Source organism: Eurosta solidaginis, chromosome 4 (assembly GCF_040869045.1).
Source record: "Eurosta solidaginis isolate ZX-2024a chromosome 4, ASM4086904v1, whole genome shotgun sequence".
Lineage (NCBI taxonomy): Eukaryota > Metazoa > Arthropoda > Insecta > Diptera > Tephritidae > Eurosta > Eurosta solidaginis.
In genome coordinates this window covers 269791493-269809749 of record NC_090322.1, presented here as the reverse complement: position 1 = coordinate 269809749, position 18257 = coordinate 269791493, and the positions used below count along the sequence as shown (strand labels likewise).

At 33.9% G+C, this 18257-nt stretch overlaps 1 protein-coding gene across 4 annotated transcripts in view; it reads left to right on the top strand.

The window, feature by feature from the left end:
• ATP8B (ATPase phospholipid transporting 8B) overlaps positions 1–18257 on the top strand; it is a 232451-nt gene that overhangs the window by 77267 nt on the left and 136927 nt on the right. For 3 of the 4 annotated variants that reach the window (XM_067786114.1, XM_067786115.1, XM_067786117.1), the window contains one exon: positions 1685–2259. In XM_067786114.1, coding sequence (XP_067642215.1) covers positions 2226–2259 — 34 coding nt within the window. In that variant the 5' untranslated portion in view covers positions 1685–2225. Of the gene's footprint in view, positions 1–322; positions 646–1684; positions 2260–18257 lie in introns of those variants that run through there. The other variant, XM_067786116.1, reaches the window with a different exon arrangement.

Genomic DNA, 18257 nt, shown 5'->3' with positions numbered 1-18257 from the left:
AAGTTTTGTGGTCTACAAAGTAAATAGTTTAGAAACAGAAATGGGGGAGAAGTATTACAATTAAACCGCGATTATGCTTGAAGTTGTAATATAAAATATGTTTCCATATTTTCCCTGGAATCAAGCCGTTAAAGAAAGGCAAAAAGAGGAGGGGTGCAGGAGACGGTGTAGGGAGAGAGGGAGATTAAAAGACAGAGGAGAGAGAAGAAGCAATGGTAATACCGTAAGAAAAAAGGAGAAAGAGAGTATTAATAATTTATTTATTTATTTATTTATTGATTTATTAATCTACAAATTTAACAATTAATCACACTAAATATAGTTACGAATTACAGATAAATTACAGAAGCATACAAATTGAACAAAATTATATTATAGGATGTATATATATATTATTAAATCAGTTGTCGGGATCAACTGTGATGTCGAGCAACGGGAATTGATTAATTATTAGTGCTGTCGGAATGGTGATTTCGAGTAGCTGATGTATATTTGACTCACAACAAGTAGGGCTGCGATGTGTAGGAGGTTGGAAAGGACGTGATTCCAAGCCGCCCGCCCAAAGTTACTGGAGCTGGTGATAAGTGTGGGAGGTTGGAAAGGACGTGATTCCAAGGCACCCATCCCAATCATTGCGTATTTAAGGTAGGCAGCAGATATATTTTTATTACGTGGAGTAGCATTTCTACTACTACGAGGTACGTCGTGTTTTAAAGCGGAGGAAATAACAAGTCCAAACGAAATATTATTTGTAGTGGAGCGGGAGCAAACAACTCGCAAATCAACATGGAAAAAGAGGTGAGTGTTCCGATTTAATAACAAACAACCAAAACGAGAAGCTATAACACTAACTTAAAGACCGAGAAATAAAACCGCATATACAAAAAAAACATCACAACGCCACATCAGCTCTAAAAAGAGAAAAGACAAAGTTCTGCACAACTATTCCCAACAGACCAAATAGCAAAAAAATTTTTATTTTGCTCTCGCTCCACTACAAATATCATATAAAACACAGCGTAGCTCGTAGCAGAGTATAATTTTTTATGTTACGGCTCTGCTCTATATTCTGTTTATGTTCAGAGCCAGAGCGGTAGCAGAACATATTTTTCGTTGCTGACACTGGACTGAACTATGTAGCAATATTATTTTTGCGTATTAGAAAACAAATTTTTGAGTCTCCACAGAGAAATCTTACTATGATCTCTGTTTGACACCCCTAAACCGTCTTCAATTGCGGCGAAAATTCTGTCAGATATTTTTGAGCTAAGTATTGCCGTTAGAAGAAGTGAAGGCAAAAAAAAACGGAACTTTGACTTTCAAGGAACACCTTTATGTAGATAAATTCAACTGATGACTTAACAACCCAGTTATCGTGGAAATTTCTTAACCAACAACACATGTTACAGCTGTTTTTCTTTAAAAATTTCCACAGCTCACACAATTAGAATCACATACATGCATACATAACACGTATTATATAACCGAGATTCATGGCCATAACCCGCGCCCGATCTCAATGACGGCATATTTCATGAAATTCACATAACTTATTCATTATTAAGTATTAAAATATTTACACATGTGTATATACATACATACACATGTATTTTACTACTTTTAAATACATTTAGTTTAGTTTATTAAAATTTTAAAACTTATGATTATTTCAATTCAATTTCAGACGACATTTGTTCTTTAACCAATCACATGGATATCTACTTCGATTCGCCTCAACTCTGGGCTCCAGCAATCATACGAAAACGTAGAAGAGCGCCACCGAGCAAGTCCAGACCACCGGGAAAAATTGATTAGTACAATTTTTATGCGCTTTAAACAAAAAAAAAAAAAACAAACATAAATTGCATTTGTTAATTACGTAATTAAAACGCTAGTAAAAAAAAAACATTCTACCTGCAATTAATTTATATAATATAAATAAAAATAGTATAATAATAAAAGAAAAGTGCTAAACTAATATTTAAGAACACAAATAATTATTACAAAAGTTAAAATAAATGCCTAATGTTATTTACAAATTGGTATTTATAAATATTATTAATCAAATAAATTGACAAAGAAGTGCACTTATTTTTATTAACAAGATATATATTTATATAGACTTTTATTAAGCCCGTTTTATTATCTACATAAAATTGTGTTTACACTTAAGTATAAATAACATTTGGTACCAAACAATTTCTAAGAGCGCGTGTTAAATCATAATGGGAACAAAAACACAACCACAACCACAAAAAGGTGAGTTTCACATAAATTCATATGTTTAATAATGATTCAATATTTTAATGACATGCAATTAAAGGAGCTTAACTCGTACACATGTATGTACATTAGGGTGATCTTTGAAAAAATCAAATGAACTTATAATTTCATTCTCACGCCTACAAACGGGATGTTGGTTGGAAAGGACGTGGTTTCAAGCCTCCTGCCCAAATTATTGCTGAATGCGATAAGTGTGGAAGGTCAGGTAAGACGTGATTCAAAGCTGGCCACCCCAATCATTGCGTATTTAAGGAAGCCAGTAGATATTTTTTATTGAGAGCAGTGAGTCGCACATGCATATTGAAATATGTACAAAGACAACGAAAAGGTTCGCGCATTTAAAAATTCAATATGTATGTGCTTATATAAAAAAATAAATAAATAATTGACGCGATTTAATTCCGAAGAGATTTAGGCCTAGCTTCTCTTGCAATTTCCATCGTGCTCTGTTTAATTTTCCCTACAAATTGCAAAGCAGATGAATTTTCACTGAGAAACTTTTCATGGCAGAAATACACTCGAAGTGTTTGCCAAATCTCTTCGGAGGGGTGACCCCGATTAGAAAAACTTTTTTCACGCCACATCATGGCGGCCGCCATGTGCTTATATTAAACTTAAAAACTTACTATTTAATATCCCTCGCATAAGTTACGCTAAAAATAGCGCACTTACTCTCCTTCTACAGCAACCTTACGTAGGAAGCTGAACAAGTTATAAACGGCAGGAGTAGAAAGGAAGAATCCTTGAGGGATCCCGCGGTAAGTCCCCTAGTCCAAAAAACAGAAATTGCTTCTGCACCGATTCTTATTTGTGGCAGAGTGTCTGATAGCGTGGGTTCTGGGCTATCAAAGCATATTCCAACATTGGCCTCACCAAAGATATAAAGAGAGTTTTAGTAACACATGGATCAATAAATTCCTTAGACCGTCGTTTGACGAACACTAAAGTTCCTTTGGCTCTGTTCACGAAACTTTCTATGTGCAATTTTAGTTATTTGCGGCTTGCAGTACATCAAAACATTTTGAAGGTCATTAATGAACAGCAGAAGCAACACTGGGCCCTGAGGAGCACCAGAAATAACATCGATATTTTCTGACCGACAATTAGTAAATATATCCATTTGGTTTCATTCCTTCAAGTATGAAGATATACAGGAAAGAAACTAAAGCGAGATGCCCAATCGATCTAGCTTGTACAGAAGAAGTGAATGAAAAACTTTGTGCAAAGCTTTACTAAAATCTTTGTAAATGATATCGATTTCGCTGTTAGCCCACGTTTTCAGCACAATAGATGGAATTTAATCAGGAGCCTTATTATTTGCTTGAATGCTGTTAGAAAGAATCATCACACTGATTGCAGTAAGGAATTTGAAGTGGTGGTCCTGGTTTCAAATCCCTGGCAAAGCAACATTGAAAATTCAGAAAAGGGTTTCTTCAGTTAAAAAAATTTTTGCTAAGCAGGGCCGCCTTTCAGCAGTGATTTGGCAACACTCCGAGGTGTTTCTGTCATGATAAGCATCTCAGCGAAAATTCATCTGCTTTGCTGATGCCGTTGATGTATGTAGGCAAGTATTTATTATTTGACAAAGTATACCACTCATAACTTTTGTATAAACTCGATTTGCTTGGCTTTCAACCTAGTTGCACTCGTTGGATCTCCTTCTATTTATGTGGTACAAATATTGTTTCCAATGTCATTGATGTTCCCACGGGTGTTCCTCAGGGCATCCATCTTACAAATGATACCTCAACAACTTTAAAATGTTCGAAACTTTGAGGTATGCCGACAACGTAAAATCGGTAAGTCATATGCGTCGATTAGAGAACGTTCTGTACTCAAGATGTATTGAAAATGCTTAGTTACTTGGTGTAACGCATAGCCAAACTCTGGAAAGCGTTAATGTTTTTGTCGACTTGACCGTCACAATGAACTGCAAACATAGTTTCAAGACACAGTGGGACCGTTATTAAAATATTGATCGATTATCCGTGTTATCAAGTTCATGTATAGAGGCTAGAATCAATTGCAAATACTTTGTACTTATCGCCTTGATGAATCCTCAATGGAACTCTTTGTATAATCAACCTCCTTGCACCAATTGGTTAAGGCTTAGAAATCTTTCATAACTTGTAGAGATGTGCTGCGAGTAATATTGATGTCTTAACTATTAAAGGGATCGATTTCTTTTGAAACAAGTTAAAGAAACGTTAAGTTCCATGCAGAGTTCTGAGGCATTATAAACCTACATTTCTTAAACAATGTAGAACTAATTTTCAAACTAACGAAACATTTCAGTGTTTGTGTGAAGATTAAAACTCACATTTCAGAATAATTGATGTTCCGAACCAGCTATTAAAAAAACTGTTCGATCTATCTGTTAGTAATTAAATAAATGGGATGTATTCTATTTGTGTATATATGTATATTCCTCAGCTGATGATTTTCTCTGTAGCAGCCTTTCAAAGAGACGGCAAAATTAAAATTAAAATGTGACTTAGCCTGGCTTCATTGGGCCACTTGAGAGCAATTCGCTGCCACAACATCCGAGAAAAAAATGTTCGCTGCGATCTCACAATTTGCCCTCATGACGCTTGATAAGCCTTTGCGGACGGAGACAAAAACTATCATTCTTTTTTTTTCTTATCTATTTCGATTCGTTTGTACTAAGTATAAAAGGCTATTATGAACAAGTAAATGTGTCTAAGTTCGGGTGTAACCGAACATTGTACACTTCGTTTTAGATAAATTACTTTTTTACTTAACACGTGGCACCGCCCGTTTAAAAAAAAAAATGTCTCCCCATTTCCTCCTACAATAAAACTTGATAAGTGAAATATCATTCATCCTTATTGTCATTGTCGTCGTCGTCACTGAACGAGGACGACTCACGACGACGTGTTAAATTCGGTATTGCCATCGTCGTTTTCGATGAGACTATCGACACATGTTTGGTAAGCAAATTTGCTGTCGTCGTCGCCCTCACACGACGCCATTTTTGTCGACTCTGTTTTTACTGACGACAGAAGCAAAATTTTGTAAGTAAAACATTTATTTTTTAATTAATTAAATATACAAACATGTAATATGCATTGTTTTTTTTAGATATTCAAAATGAAAGTAACTAGTGCGCAACATTTCGCGGTTTTGTAGCTGGGCTAGAAAAAATCGGAGCTATTTCTGATTTTTTTTTCTATTGAGTCTAAGCTCCTCTTTATTATTTTCGCCACTAGAGCTCGCACTACTGTCATAATAAAACATTTTTGTAAAATCTTGAAATGAAATATTTAAACAAATCTCAAATCGCGAAAAAAGATATAAAAATAGTAAAAAAAATCGAACAGCTGATCCATAAATTGCAGAGATGGTATATTTTATCGATAAATTGTCGTCGTCGTCTCAATAAGCTTAGCCAATGCCATCGAAGTGACGACGACGTCGACTGAAAAACGACGACGATGTCTACGACGACAATGACAATAAAGGTGATTGATTCAAAACTAATTTTCGCTAAGTTATAGCTTATTACCCTTTTAAAATTGTTTTATATCTAAGTTGCCGTGGTCTTTAACCGATCCAATCCATTTTTACTAGAACTATTTTCTGCTATAAGGAAAATTTGTGTACCCAGTTTTATTACGATCCGTTAATATTTCTTCTAAGTACGGCTCCGGAAACATAAAAAATTGCTTAGTCATAAAAGGGGCGGTGCCGCACCCATTTTCATAAATTTAAGTCTTTTCCAATTTAATGTTATAATTCAATTTAAAGAGTAAAATTGTATTGATACAAAGCTCTTTTTCGCTAAGATATAGCTTATTTTATTCGTCCACGACCCTTTTAAAAATATTTTATATAAAAGTGGGAGTGGTCCTTAACCGATTTCATTAATTTTTCTTCAAAGCATTCCTTATAGTAAGGGCAACCTCTCTGCCGAATTTTGTTACGATAGATTTAACGATTGTTGATTTATGATTAATAATAATTGTAAAATTGATTTTATCACAAGTGGGCGGTGCCCATTTTAAAAAATTCTTTTAAATTTTTTATCAAGAGTCTCAATATCAGTCCACATGTCAAATTTCAACATTCTAGGTATATTATTTACTAAATAGGTAATCAGGTTTTTTGTGTTCTCCAAAATGTTATATATATAAAAAGTGGGCGTGGTTATCATCCGATTTCGCTCATTTTCAATACCAATCTATTCTGGGTCCAGATAAGCTCGTGTACCAAAATGGTGAAGATATCTCAATATTTTCAAGTTATCGCGGACATGGCTCAATCAAATTTTTTTGGATACTGATGACTTTGATATATGATATATCTATGATATATCTATCTCGATTCCTTTATGCCTGTACAACCAACCGTTATCCAATCAAAGTTAATATACTCTGTGTGCAAAGCACGCTGAGTATAAAAACAACATTACGTACCAAACTTTGAATAAATCACGATTTGCTTAATGTTGCTCGCCATATGTGCATACATAAGGTACAAAAATAATTGCAACTGGCACTTATTTTTGCATTCCTTGAAATTGGACATTTATAAATAATAACCGTTGACATACCTAAAAACAAAGCGATTGACAAGTCAGTGAATAGCGAAAGTGTATTCTGCATTTATGAATGCCTTCCAATTGTTTATAAATATATACAAATTGCTAATGTCTAGAAATAAATCCGTTACAAAAGAACTCCACACTAGGCATTCGGGTGTTTTAGCTGATTTAGAACTTCAACGCGTTTTTCAGCGATTTTATTTGCGTAGCTGGCGAAAGAGAGAGCAAATCTAAAAGGCCTAACTCTCTAGCAGCTTCGTGTGAAGTTCTGGTTCTACGATTGCTTGGACTCTAGTTCCAGCAATTACGAATATATTCAAGTACATATGTACTTTACAACCCATGAAAATTTAACAGTTATAACGTTCATCGTAAATCACTTTTTAATATTTTTATTTTTATGAGCTATGAGTAAGTTGGTATTTTGCCTGCCAGTCATAATTAAAGACGCTAAGCATTTGATTAGCTCTGGTTATATCCAATGGCATATTTCAAATACTCATATAATATATACACATAAGTGGATATAAAAGGTAACTTATGTGTGCTGAGTCTATATATAAAATAAATATGGTTTTAAAATTTATTTCTAGTCAATCGAAATCATCTGAGATTTATTTAAAGCATTTCCAGGTGAAATTAAACCATTTTTGGCTTTGCCTGGTCTTTCAGTGTTTCATAGCTATACTAAAGTAATTTCCAAAACATTTATGTTTATTGTCTTTTATAATATTTCTATTTTATTTAAGTTAACTCGACTCTATATATAAATTTGTGCCCAAGGAGTCGTGCTTATTATCTGATTTCGAGTATTTTCAATACAAATATATTTTGAGTTTAGATAAGTCCGTATACTAAATTTAGTGAAATATCACGTTAGGACGGACAGAAGGCTGGATATAAAAGGCGAGGTTCCCAACAGACTTCGCTCATAATTTCTTTAAACAAGTTTCGTTAGGATTGTTCGATCTATGGCCTTAATAGCCTATCGAACAGGTGAGGCCACGCCTTTTTTCAAAAATATTTACCACTACTGGGGTGAAATAATAATATAATTTTGCTCTATACCGCAAAGTTATAACATTTTTTGTTACCAAACGACTTTGAAAAAAAAAACCGTTTTGCTAAATTTAAATTTTTCGTCATAAACTCAACCCTCGTATCAAGTTTCAAATGTTTGACAAGCACCCCGAGTGTATTTCTGCCATGAAAAAATCTCAGTGAAAACTCATCTGCCTTGCAGACGCCGTTCGGGATCGGCATAAAACAAGTAGTTCCCGTTGTTGTTGTTGTTGTTGTAGCGATAAGGACATTTCCCGAAGGCCTTGAGTTGATGGTCCTTTGCCGGATGCAGATCCGGTACGTTCCGTTACCAAGCCCGACCACCTCGGGAATGATTTGTTATGACCACATGCGACCTTTTAGGCCATACCACCCTCCCACCCCCTAGAACCATGAGGAGTTCGGGGTCGCCAGAGCCTCGGCTGTTAATGAAACAGGATTCGCCACGGATAGGTGAGGTTGACAATTGGGTTTGGAGAAGCTATGTATTGCGCTGGCAACCCCTTGAAACAATTTGATATTTTAGTCGCCTCTCACGACAGGCATGTCTACCACGGGTATATTCTGACCCGCTAACCCGCTGGGGTAAGTGGTTCCCGTCCCAGTTTTTAGGAAAAATTAAAAGGAGCACGACGCAAATTGGAAGAGAAGCTCGGCCTTAAATATCTTCGGAGGCTATCGCACCTTACATTTATTTATTTTTTATATATTGTCGTCCATAGCAAAAAGGCAGTAAAGTGCACTTATTGCCTTTTAGGGATTTTGATGCCAATATATTTAAAAATGCAGATTTAAAGATAAAACAAGCTTTAAGATTTGTTATATATTACGAATATCTTAAATTTCCCAACTAAAAAAACAGTAAATAAAATTTCCAAGGCAAGAATGCAGTTTAAATAAATATTACTGCTTTTACTCTCTGAAAACTGGTTATACATAGAAATGTTATATTTTAATATTATAATAATATTGTAATAAAATTTTACTGTAAGAATGATTTCAAAGCATAAAAGCAGTTTAAATCAAACTATTCTATGAAAAACAGAATAAAGAAGCAGTATATTTAATTTTACTGCTTTTAGATTGCTAACATGACATGAACGCAGTTCGCTTCTTTTTTCGGACTCAGAAAAGATTTTTTACCAGAATTACGTGATAATGGCTCTTCATAAATTCATTTAATATATCATATTCATTAATTTTTCTTGGGTACCACATAAAAGTATTTAATTAGTTAAAACAAATGTTAACATCGCACTTCGTATTTTTCTAATTTCACCCTTTCCACTTTACTGCCTTTTTACTATGGACGGCAGTTTAGTAGCAACGGCCACCTCCTTTCCAAATTTCAACATGACATCTGCAACGGCTTTTGATTTACGGCTAGAAAAATTATAAATTAATTCTTCTAAATGTAGTCGGTGCCACGCCAATTTTTCAAAATTTTATCCAAATTTGTATTTCTCGTAATAAAGTAAACCCACAAATCTAGTTTCATCACTCTATCGGTCTTTGGTAATGAATTATCACATTTTTTTCTATTTTTCGATATTGAAAAAGTGGCCATTTTCAGTGCTAGTCTATGCCGGATCCAGATAAGCCAGTATACCATATATCCTTACGATGATATATGGCTCAGGCAGAATTTTTTTCGATGCTGATAATTTTGATATAAGGATGTCTTTATCTGGCTCGATTCAGTCATGCCACCCTTATTCAGTCAAAGCTATAATATCCTTAGGTACAAGTACACAGTATAGTATTTGATAAAAAAAAAAAAAAATTTAACAGTTTAATGTAATACCTTTCCTTTCTCCTAGTTGGTGTTGTGTAGTAAAACAATAGTTTGGTGTCAATAAAGTACATCCCACCGCACTGAAAATGTAGTAAAACAAATCAGAACCAACATTTGTATAGTAGGTAACTAAATAAAAAGTTATAGAGCCTCATTAATTCCAACAGAAAATTGCCTGCCTATATTGAAATAAAAATACGAATGGTAAGATGTGGTAATGACCTTAGCGTAAGAATGCTATCAATTTGAATAAAAAATAAGTTAAATAAGTTATATCTATCACCAAATAACACGTGGGAAATATATGCAATGGTAAAGTCAAACAATTTCTTCGCTTTTTTTAAACGGTTTTATTTAGGTTGACTTAACAGGCTGCACGGCCAGCGCGAATTTTGTAATTAAAATTTAAGTAACTTCCCGATAAGCTGCAAACTTGAAACTTGGAATATAGTTCAGAACCCGATGACAATGAAAAAAATCGCCGCTAGGTGGCGCAAGGATCGAGATATTCACAAAAATCCTATTTGTGGTCCGATTTGGCTCGTATTTGGAACACATAATACATACAAGAATAGAAAGCGACCTATGGAAAAAATCTAGGTGGCGCAAGGATCGAGATATTCACAAAAATCGTATTTGTGGTCCGATTTGGCTCATATTTGGAACACATAATACATACAAGAATAGAAAGCGACCTATGAAGAAAATCGCCGCTAAGTGGCGCAAGGATCGAGATATTCACAAAAATCTTATTTGTGGTCCGATTTCGCTCATATTTAGAACACATAATACATACAAGAATAGAAAGTGAGCTATGAAAAAATCGCCGCTAGGTGGCGCAAGGATCGAGATATTCACAAAAATCGTATTTGTGTTCCGATTTGGCTCGTATTTGGAACACGTAATACATACATGAATAGAAAGCGACCTATGAAATAAAATAAATAAACAATTTTTTTTTATTTAAACGGTTTTATTGAAAGCAATACTTACATTAAGTAGTAATAATACTTAAAGATAGAAAATAATTAGGTAAGTCCTAGGTACTAGTCATCACACTCCTCATCAATCTAGGGCGTTGATCAGACAATTAAATAAAAGCGTTGGGCGCGTGAAATTTCTAAAAATGTGAGGCGTAGCATAACCTGATTAAGGTTCAGTTGGTTTTACTTATGAAATCAATAGAAATTAGAATTATTTTCCTGCTATCACCAATAATTTAACGAACATATTTGAAAAGAATGAAATGAAAATCGTATACACAAACAACAACAAATTAAAAAACATTTTGGGCTCCACAAAAGATACTGTCCCAATGCTTGAGCGTAGCGGCATTTACCAAATTAGCTGCCTGGGTTGCGATGCAAAATATGTTGGACAAACTAGAAGGCAAATCTCTATTCGTTTCAAGGAACACGAAAAGCACGCCAACAATAAACAAATTCATCGGTCCGCAGTAGCAGCTCACATTCACACCACAAATGACGACAGCTCAACAAAGCACAGCATCGGCACTGTAGAAGAGAGTATTCATTTAATAAAAGCGGTGCACAACAACAGAAAGTTAGACGCTTACAAATCTCTCTACATCACAAAAACCAAAATTGCCATGAATGCTGGCAACGGGAACATAAATTCCCCTCTTTTTTCTTTAATTTAATACATATATATGTACGTTGTTTTGTAATTGCTATAATATTGCTAATATTTTCTATTTTGTTTATATTCTTGACACTTTTGTTTTAGTAGCGCGTTCCTGATGATGGACAGCAGGTCTGTCCGAAATGCATTTGTTGTGCCAAATAAAAAATATATGTTGTTAGTGTATCAGTGTGTTTTTTATTTGACAAACTTATTTTGTAGTCAATAAAGGAAATTGAAGAAAAATCATTTTAAGTAAAACTAACAAATGTTTTAATTTATATAAATCAAAATGTGTGAGTACCTCAAATGTACCTAATTTCGTGGCAAAAATTTTCTGATGTACCTAATTCCGTGGTAAAGCGTCCCTAATTTCGTGGTATTTAGTTAAACTCTAATTTTAGGGAAAAAAATAGTTATAACTGATTTCAAACGCAAATTCCTAAAGATACACAAATTGAATTACTGAAATTCATATTCAGAAATTTAAAATTTAAAACTATTTTTTTATTATTATTTTATTTATTAAAAGAAAGAGAGGCGGCCACCGTGGTGTGATGGTAGCGTGCTCCGCCTACCACGCCATATGCCCTGGGTTCACATCCCGGGCAAGGCAACATCAACATTTTAGAAATAAGGTTTTTCAATTGGAAGAAAATTTTTCTAAGCGGGGTCGCCCCTCGACAGTGTTTGGCAAGCGCTCCGGGTGTATTCTGCCATGAAAAGCTCTCAGTGAAAACTCATCTGCCTTGCAGATGCCGTTCGGAGTCGGCATAAAACATGTAGGTCCCGTCCGGCCAATTTGTATGGAAAATCCAGAGGAGCACGACGCAAATTGGAAGAGAAGCTCGGCCTTAGATCTCTTCGGAGGTTATCGCGCCTTGTATTTATTTTTTTTTAAGAGTTTCGAGACCAAAATAAATAACAAAACTTTTTATTTTTATTTTTTGTTGTTGTTTTCTTTTTGATTTTTTGTGAGTTTTTGTTTTTTTTTATGTTTTTATTAAATCTAAGATTTCTTAGAACTTTAGACATTATTGATATGAAATAAGTAACATTAAATGAAAAAGGTTTAAAACAAAAATAAACAAAAAAAAAAATTATTCAATTGATATAACTTGTTACTTTTCTAAAAATTGCTTTTATTTATTATTACTAAAAATTTTTTTTTTTTCGTGCGCAATATACCACGAAATTAGGGCATGCACAAAATTTGGTGTACGTAAATTCGTGGTATCGCTTTAAGCGGCAATTTGAGGTTTATATTAAAATTTTTTTTTCTATTATCAATATTCATTCAAAGCAATAGTGAAGTTGAAATCTTGATACATTTTTTTAAATTAAATGAAAAATTATTGAATAAACAAAAGTTCTATAATGCCATTATTTCATTAAAATGTTGTGCTTCGCAGAGCTTTTTGATTAAAATATTGACGAATAGATTAATAAAAGTGGACCACGAAATTACATCAAAACCTTCCTCGGGGGTTTATTTAATAATTAAAATACTTAAAAAATAGGGTTTCTTATGAAATGTTAAAGAAAATATGAAAAACATAAAGTATTATATTACCCTAATTTCGAGGGTACCACGAAATTAGATACATCACAAAAAAAGTGTGTCCCTAATTTCGTGGGTTAGAAATATTGAAAAAAAAAGTTAAAATAATTATTGCAATGAGTTTTGCAATAATAGAAACGTTTAAGAAATTTTCACTAAATACCAAAAAATTATCATCATAAAAAAAAATTTACCGATATAATTTTTACAGGCTTAACAAAATACACTGGACTCCTTAACACTTTACTTAAGAGGCCTCCTTACAACAGGCTCATTTTCCGAGCTTCCAACTTTATATCGCTTGATATTTAATATTAGGTTTAATATTAAAATTAGTAAAATATCTATTATTATACCGTAAAAACCAATCTTTATTATGAAATTTTCAGTTTAAAGAAACACTCTCCCAATTCCTTGTTTCGAAGAAAAAATCGAAATGCCACGAAATAACGTACTACCACGAAATTAGGGACACTTACCTTAATGTAATATGATATTGAATAGAGTTCCTAACGGGTATATTATTCCTAAACGTGAGTAAGTTTGCGTATTTCCTGTTAATGGTCATTATCATAAGAATACATATATATTAACATATATTAATTTTTGTATATACATATTAGAGTGCATCGGTTATAGATGGAAATATTTTCTAGTTCCAACCTGAATATCTGACATCTAAAGTTATGCCATCGGGTTGGGGGTCTTAGACCTAGTTTGCATGTAACGAGATTATCTTTACTTTCGTACTTAACTCCTAATCGTTAATTAAATAACTACATTTTCCATATACTACTAAAGGTGTCAAAAGAATCGTCTTCGAGGGAGGTGGGTAGTACCAGAGCATGCCTGTTTCTTATCCGACAAAGGACTGCGTACATTCCCAACACTCATCTACATATATTTTAAATGCTTGCTGTCCAAATATGTGTCGTACTTATGCTATACACTCGGAGTGCTTGCCAAACACTGCCGAGGGGCGACCCCACTTAGAAAAATTGAAAAACCTTATTTCTAAAATTTTGATATTACTTTGCCAGGGGTGTGAACCCAGGGCATTCGGTGTGTTTGGCGGAGCTCGCTACCATCACACCACGGTGGCCGCATGGAAATATCGTCTTCCGTAAGAAGCTATTAAACATTTACTGTGAAAATCGGTCGCTTTTTATTCGACTTTGGTATTGAAAGTTTTGTTAAGAGATTAAATAAAAGAAGCATGGCCCTTATATTCACAATAATTAATTTTTTATGTTTTTTAAATTGTAACTATGGAGTTACGTGCCATAAAAACATTGCCAATTTTTAACCATCATAAAACTTGGGGTAACTTATTTAATTGGATGTGGTCGTTAAGGAATTTTCCTCGAATCTATATACAACTCCAAGAACAATAGTTCTGCAATATTGCAAAGTAGTACAAACGGCTCGGAAAACTTTTAAATTTTCATCTACAAAGTGTGGCCGGTGCACACCCATTTTCCAAAACTTAACTAAACTTCTATTATGGCTTTTCTTTAAAAACAATCCCTTTACCAAATTTCAATAGGCTTGTTCGATATACGCCATAATAGGATTGTAGAGGTATTACCTAAAAAAGAGCCGGGTCCATGCCTCTTTTCTACAATTTTTAAAATTTGCGCAAAATTTAGTGTTCTTTTTCTGTCTGATTACTTTTTGAATTTTGACTTCTGAAATTTGACTACTTAATTTTGACTTCTCAATTTTGATTTCTCAATTTTTGTTTCTGAGTTTTGACTTCTGAATTTAGGCTTTCTGAAAAAATGGTTCTGACTAATGTTTTCTGACAAAATGTGTTTCTGAATTGATGGGGGAACCATGTACCACACAGTTATTCCTTTTTGACCGGGAACTTAGAATATATGTATGGTCCTGCCTGAGCGGAGCCTTTCAAATTTTGATGAAGTACTACATGATTGTGGCGAATATTAGGAGCTCTCTACATCACTATGCTGCTACTAAATAAATGCACAACAACAATAAAGTAAGCAGCCACACATATATACATGTAAACTTCAGAGCAAGCAGCCACACGTACATGTAAACAGCAAAGCTAACAGAAAAGAGAATAGTTCACATACATACATGTAGGCAGCAGCTAAGAGCAGAATTTTATTACTCACACATACGCACGCATATAACTAGAAGACAAAACGTGAATATCAGATACATACAGGAGAAGTGAATAAGCAGCTGTTCGCGAAAAGTTTAGACTTTAAGGCAAATATGTGAAAGATGCAACAGAGAATATAAAAGCAGCGCAAGCTGAGGAATAAACAATCATTTTGATTTAAGCACGCTATTAGTGTTGTAAATAAATACCATTTTGCCATACAATATATATACTGAAGCGACTGGAGCTTAAGCACGCTTCCACAGAATATCTACTGCTTTCTTCACGGCTACAATTTCCGCATGAAAGACACTACAGTAATCTGGCAGCTTTAAGCATCTACTTATTCTGGATCAACACAATAAACAGCAGCCTCGACCTCGTCCGTTAATTTGCTGCTAACGAAAACTGCGTAAAATTTTTATTGTAAAATTACAAAGAAATATCCTTATTTACTTTCAAACGATCACTTAATTACATCTCTATTTAAAATCCATATGTTTTGAACAATTTCAATTAACAAATTGTGATATTTTATTACCGGGGACGATTGCTAAAACACGACCAAAACTGTCGCGGGAGGTATTAATAGGCGCGTTTTTGCTTCGCTTCCAATAATTCGAATACTTTTTCGCCTTTGGACTATTGATAACAAAACAGAACGCGGCTTTTCCTTTCTCTTTCCACATTTTTGGACGGGTTATTGCAGTCGACCTCGGTTTCCAACTGTTTTCCGCGGAGAACTTTTGAATGGGTAGAAAAACTTAGCACTCGTGTTTGTATTCTTAATATATAATAATAATAATATTCCTCTGATACCCCAATTCGAGACTTTTGTATAATTTTCTGTAGGGCCCATATATGTAGTTGCACTACATTTTCATATTAAACTCGTTCAAAAAATGGACCATCACAGCAACCCATATCTGATATTCCTCCTCCTGAGCGGAATATCAGATATGGGTTGCTGTGATGGTGAATTTTTTTGAACGTATTTAGTATGAAAATGTAGTGCACCTATATGGGTCCTACAGAAAATTATACAAAAGTTTTGAATTAGGGTATCTGAAGATTCGTAGTTACTCAAGCATTAAAAATATAAACACGGGTGCTAAATTTTTCTACCCGTTCAAAAGTTCTCCGCGAAAAACAGTTTGAATCCGAGGTCGACTGCAATAACCCGTCCAAAAATGTGGAAAGAGAAATGAAAAGACGCATTTTGTCCTGTTATCAATATGTTATTGGAAGCGAGGCAAAAACGCGTCTATTAATACCTCCCCCGACGGTTTTGGTCGTGTTTTGGCAATCATCCCCGGTAATAAAGTATCACAATTTGTTAATTAAAATTGTCCAAAACATATGGATTTTAAAGAGAGATGTAATTAAGTGCTCGTTTGAAAGTAAATAAGGATATTTCTTTGTAATTATACAATACAAATTTTACGCAGTTTTCATTAGAACAGTGCCAAATAGCATCCACAAAAAAAAATTAACAAGAATAAGCATTTTATTAGGTGAGCGTGGCTGTGTATCAGTGAGCTGCAATTATTCATCTTTTAAGGTTATTAGTGGACTAACCAAAAAATTAGTATTAGTGCGAATGCAAACAAAGAATATCAAGCACTTATATCCACCAACACACATTTACATATTCATGCTTCGTAAAATGAATAACCTCTCATAAGCCACGAAGCAGTTCAGTACTCAATTGTCTTATTGAGCAAGACAGTCAACTGTGTTATACGAAAGCACTAATTGGAATAAGTAAGACTAACAGTGCAATAAAGTGAATAAAGTCATATCAGTCTTCTAACTCTAGCAACACAACGATGTACGCGAAACTAAACTGAATACAGCGCCAAAGTAAAACCGATGATAAACGAAGTATACAGTGTATTACACACGAAATGAACGTGCTAATGAGTTAAAGCGACTATGACATCAGTTTATACTCAACAATGTCATATATGTATGAGACATATGTGTTACGGGGCACTCGTATGTATTTTCTATTTTATGTGCTGATCACTCATAGTATTTGTCTGTACTTGACTAAGTACACATTTAGACATAATTTTTTGGCTCATGACTAAGTGCACTAATTTTATTAGTACTCAAAGCAGATCTCTGCTGTGTAAGTGCGTGCTGCTACATATCCTACTTATAGACCTTTACAATGACCTGTACTATGATAATGACTACTTAAAGCGGTCGTTAAAAAAGCTGAATATGTAAGAGTTACTCATACTGCGTCTTTATTGGCAGAACTTAATAAAATGTAATTTGCGCCTCTCAATCTTTACCCGCAACATTCTCTCCTTAAAATACTTGGCTAAATTCATGAATCATGATCCGGTTACTTTTAACTTTCTAGTCATGTTTTGTTTTTTTGTTTTTATTTTTATTTTATTCGCATTATTTACTTCAACACGAAATCAGCTGTGCGCCACTTTCACTTCAATGCGCAAAATCCAAAAATCAAAAGCGAATGTCGAGCACAAAATGTAGCAAACAACTAAAATTTGTTTAAAGCCAAGTATTTAAGTATATTTTGTTTTTGTTACGTACAAGCGTATATGATTATCTAAACGTATTTACAAATATGCATAAGTATTTAGCATGTATTTATGTTTAGGTGCTTCATATTTAGGTGCAATTTTTTTATTTTCCGTACCTGAAAGTCTGTTCCTTCTTGCGAGGGTTATTCACATCAGCGTAGTTATTTAATTAATATGTTCACATTTGCACAGTAATGACATTTGTTTTTATAAGCCAGACAATTTTGAAATTCTATTCAAATAAGCTAGGATACATTTCATTTATGCTTTGACTAAATTTTTTGGTATAATCCAATACCATCATAACTCATTCTGTGTATGTCAGTTTGACAACGACGATCAAACTAAAAACTGCTCCAAAGTAACAGTGTGAATGAAGAATAAAGCTTGTAAAATCAACATCAAACATTCAGTAAAATTGATCTCATTATGGTGAATTCAGCCGAGTATTAAGTCAAGAAAACAAATTTGTTAAGTTATTTCAAGAGAGGTGAAACTGCTGGTTCCAAGTTAACAATATTCTGTAAAAATGACAGGCTCTCAATCAATCTAACTGATTATTCTGTAAAAGAACTTATTTCGATGGTTATTTCAACAGCGCAAAATGTGCAGTATTATGCAAATGCATCAGCTAAAAACAAACCTACGTTCAAGGCGTTCAC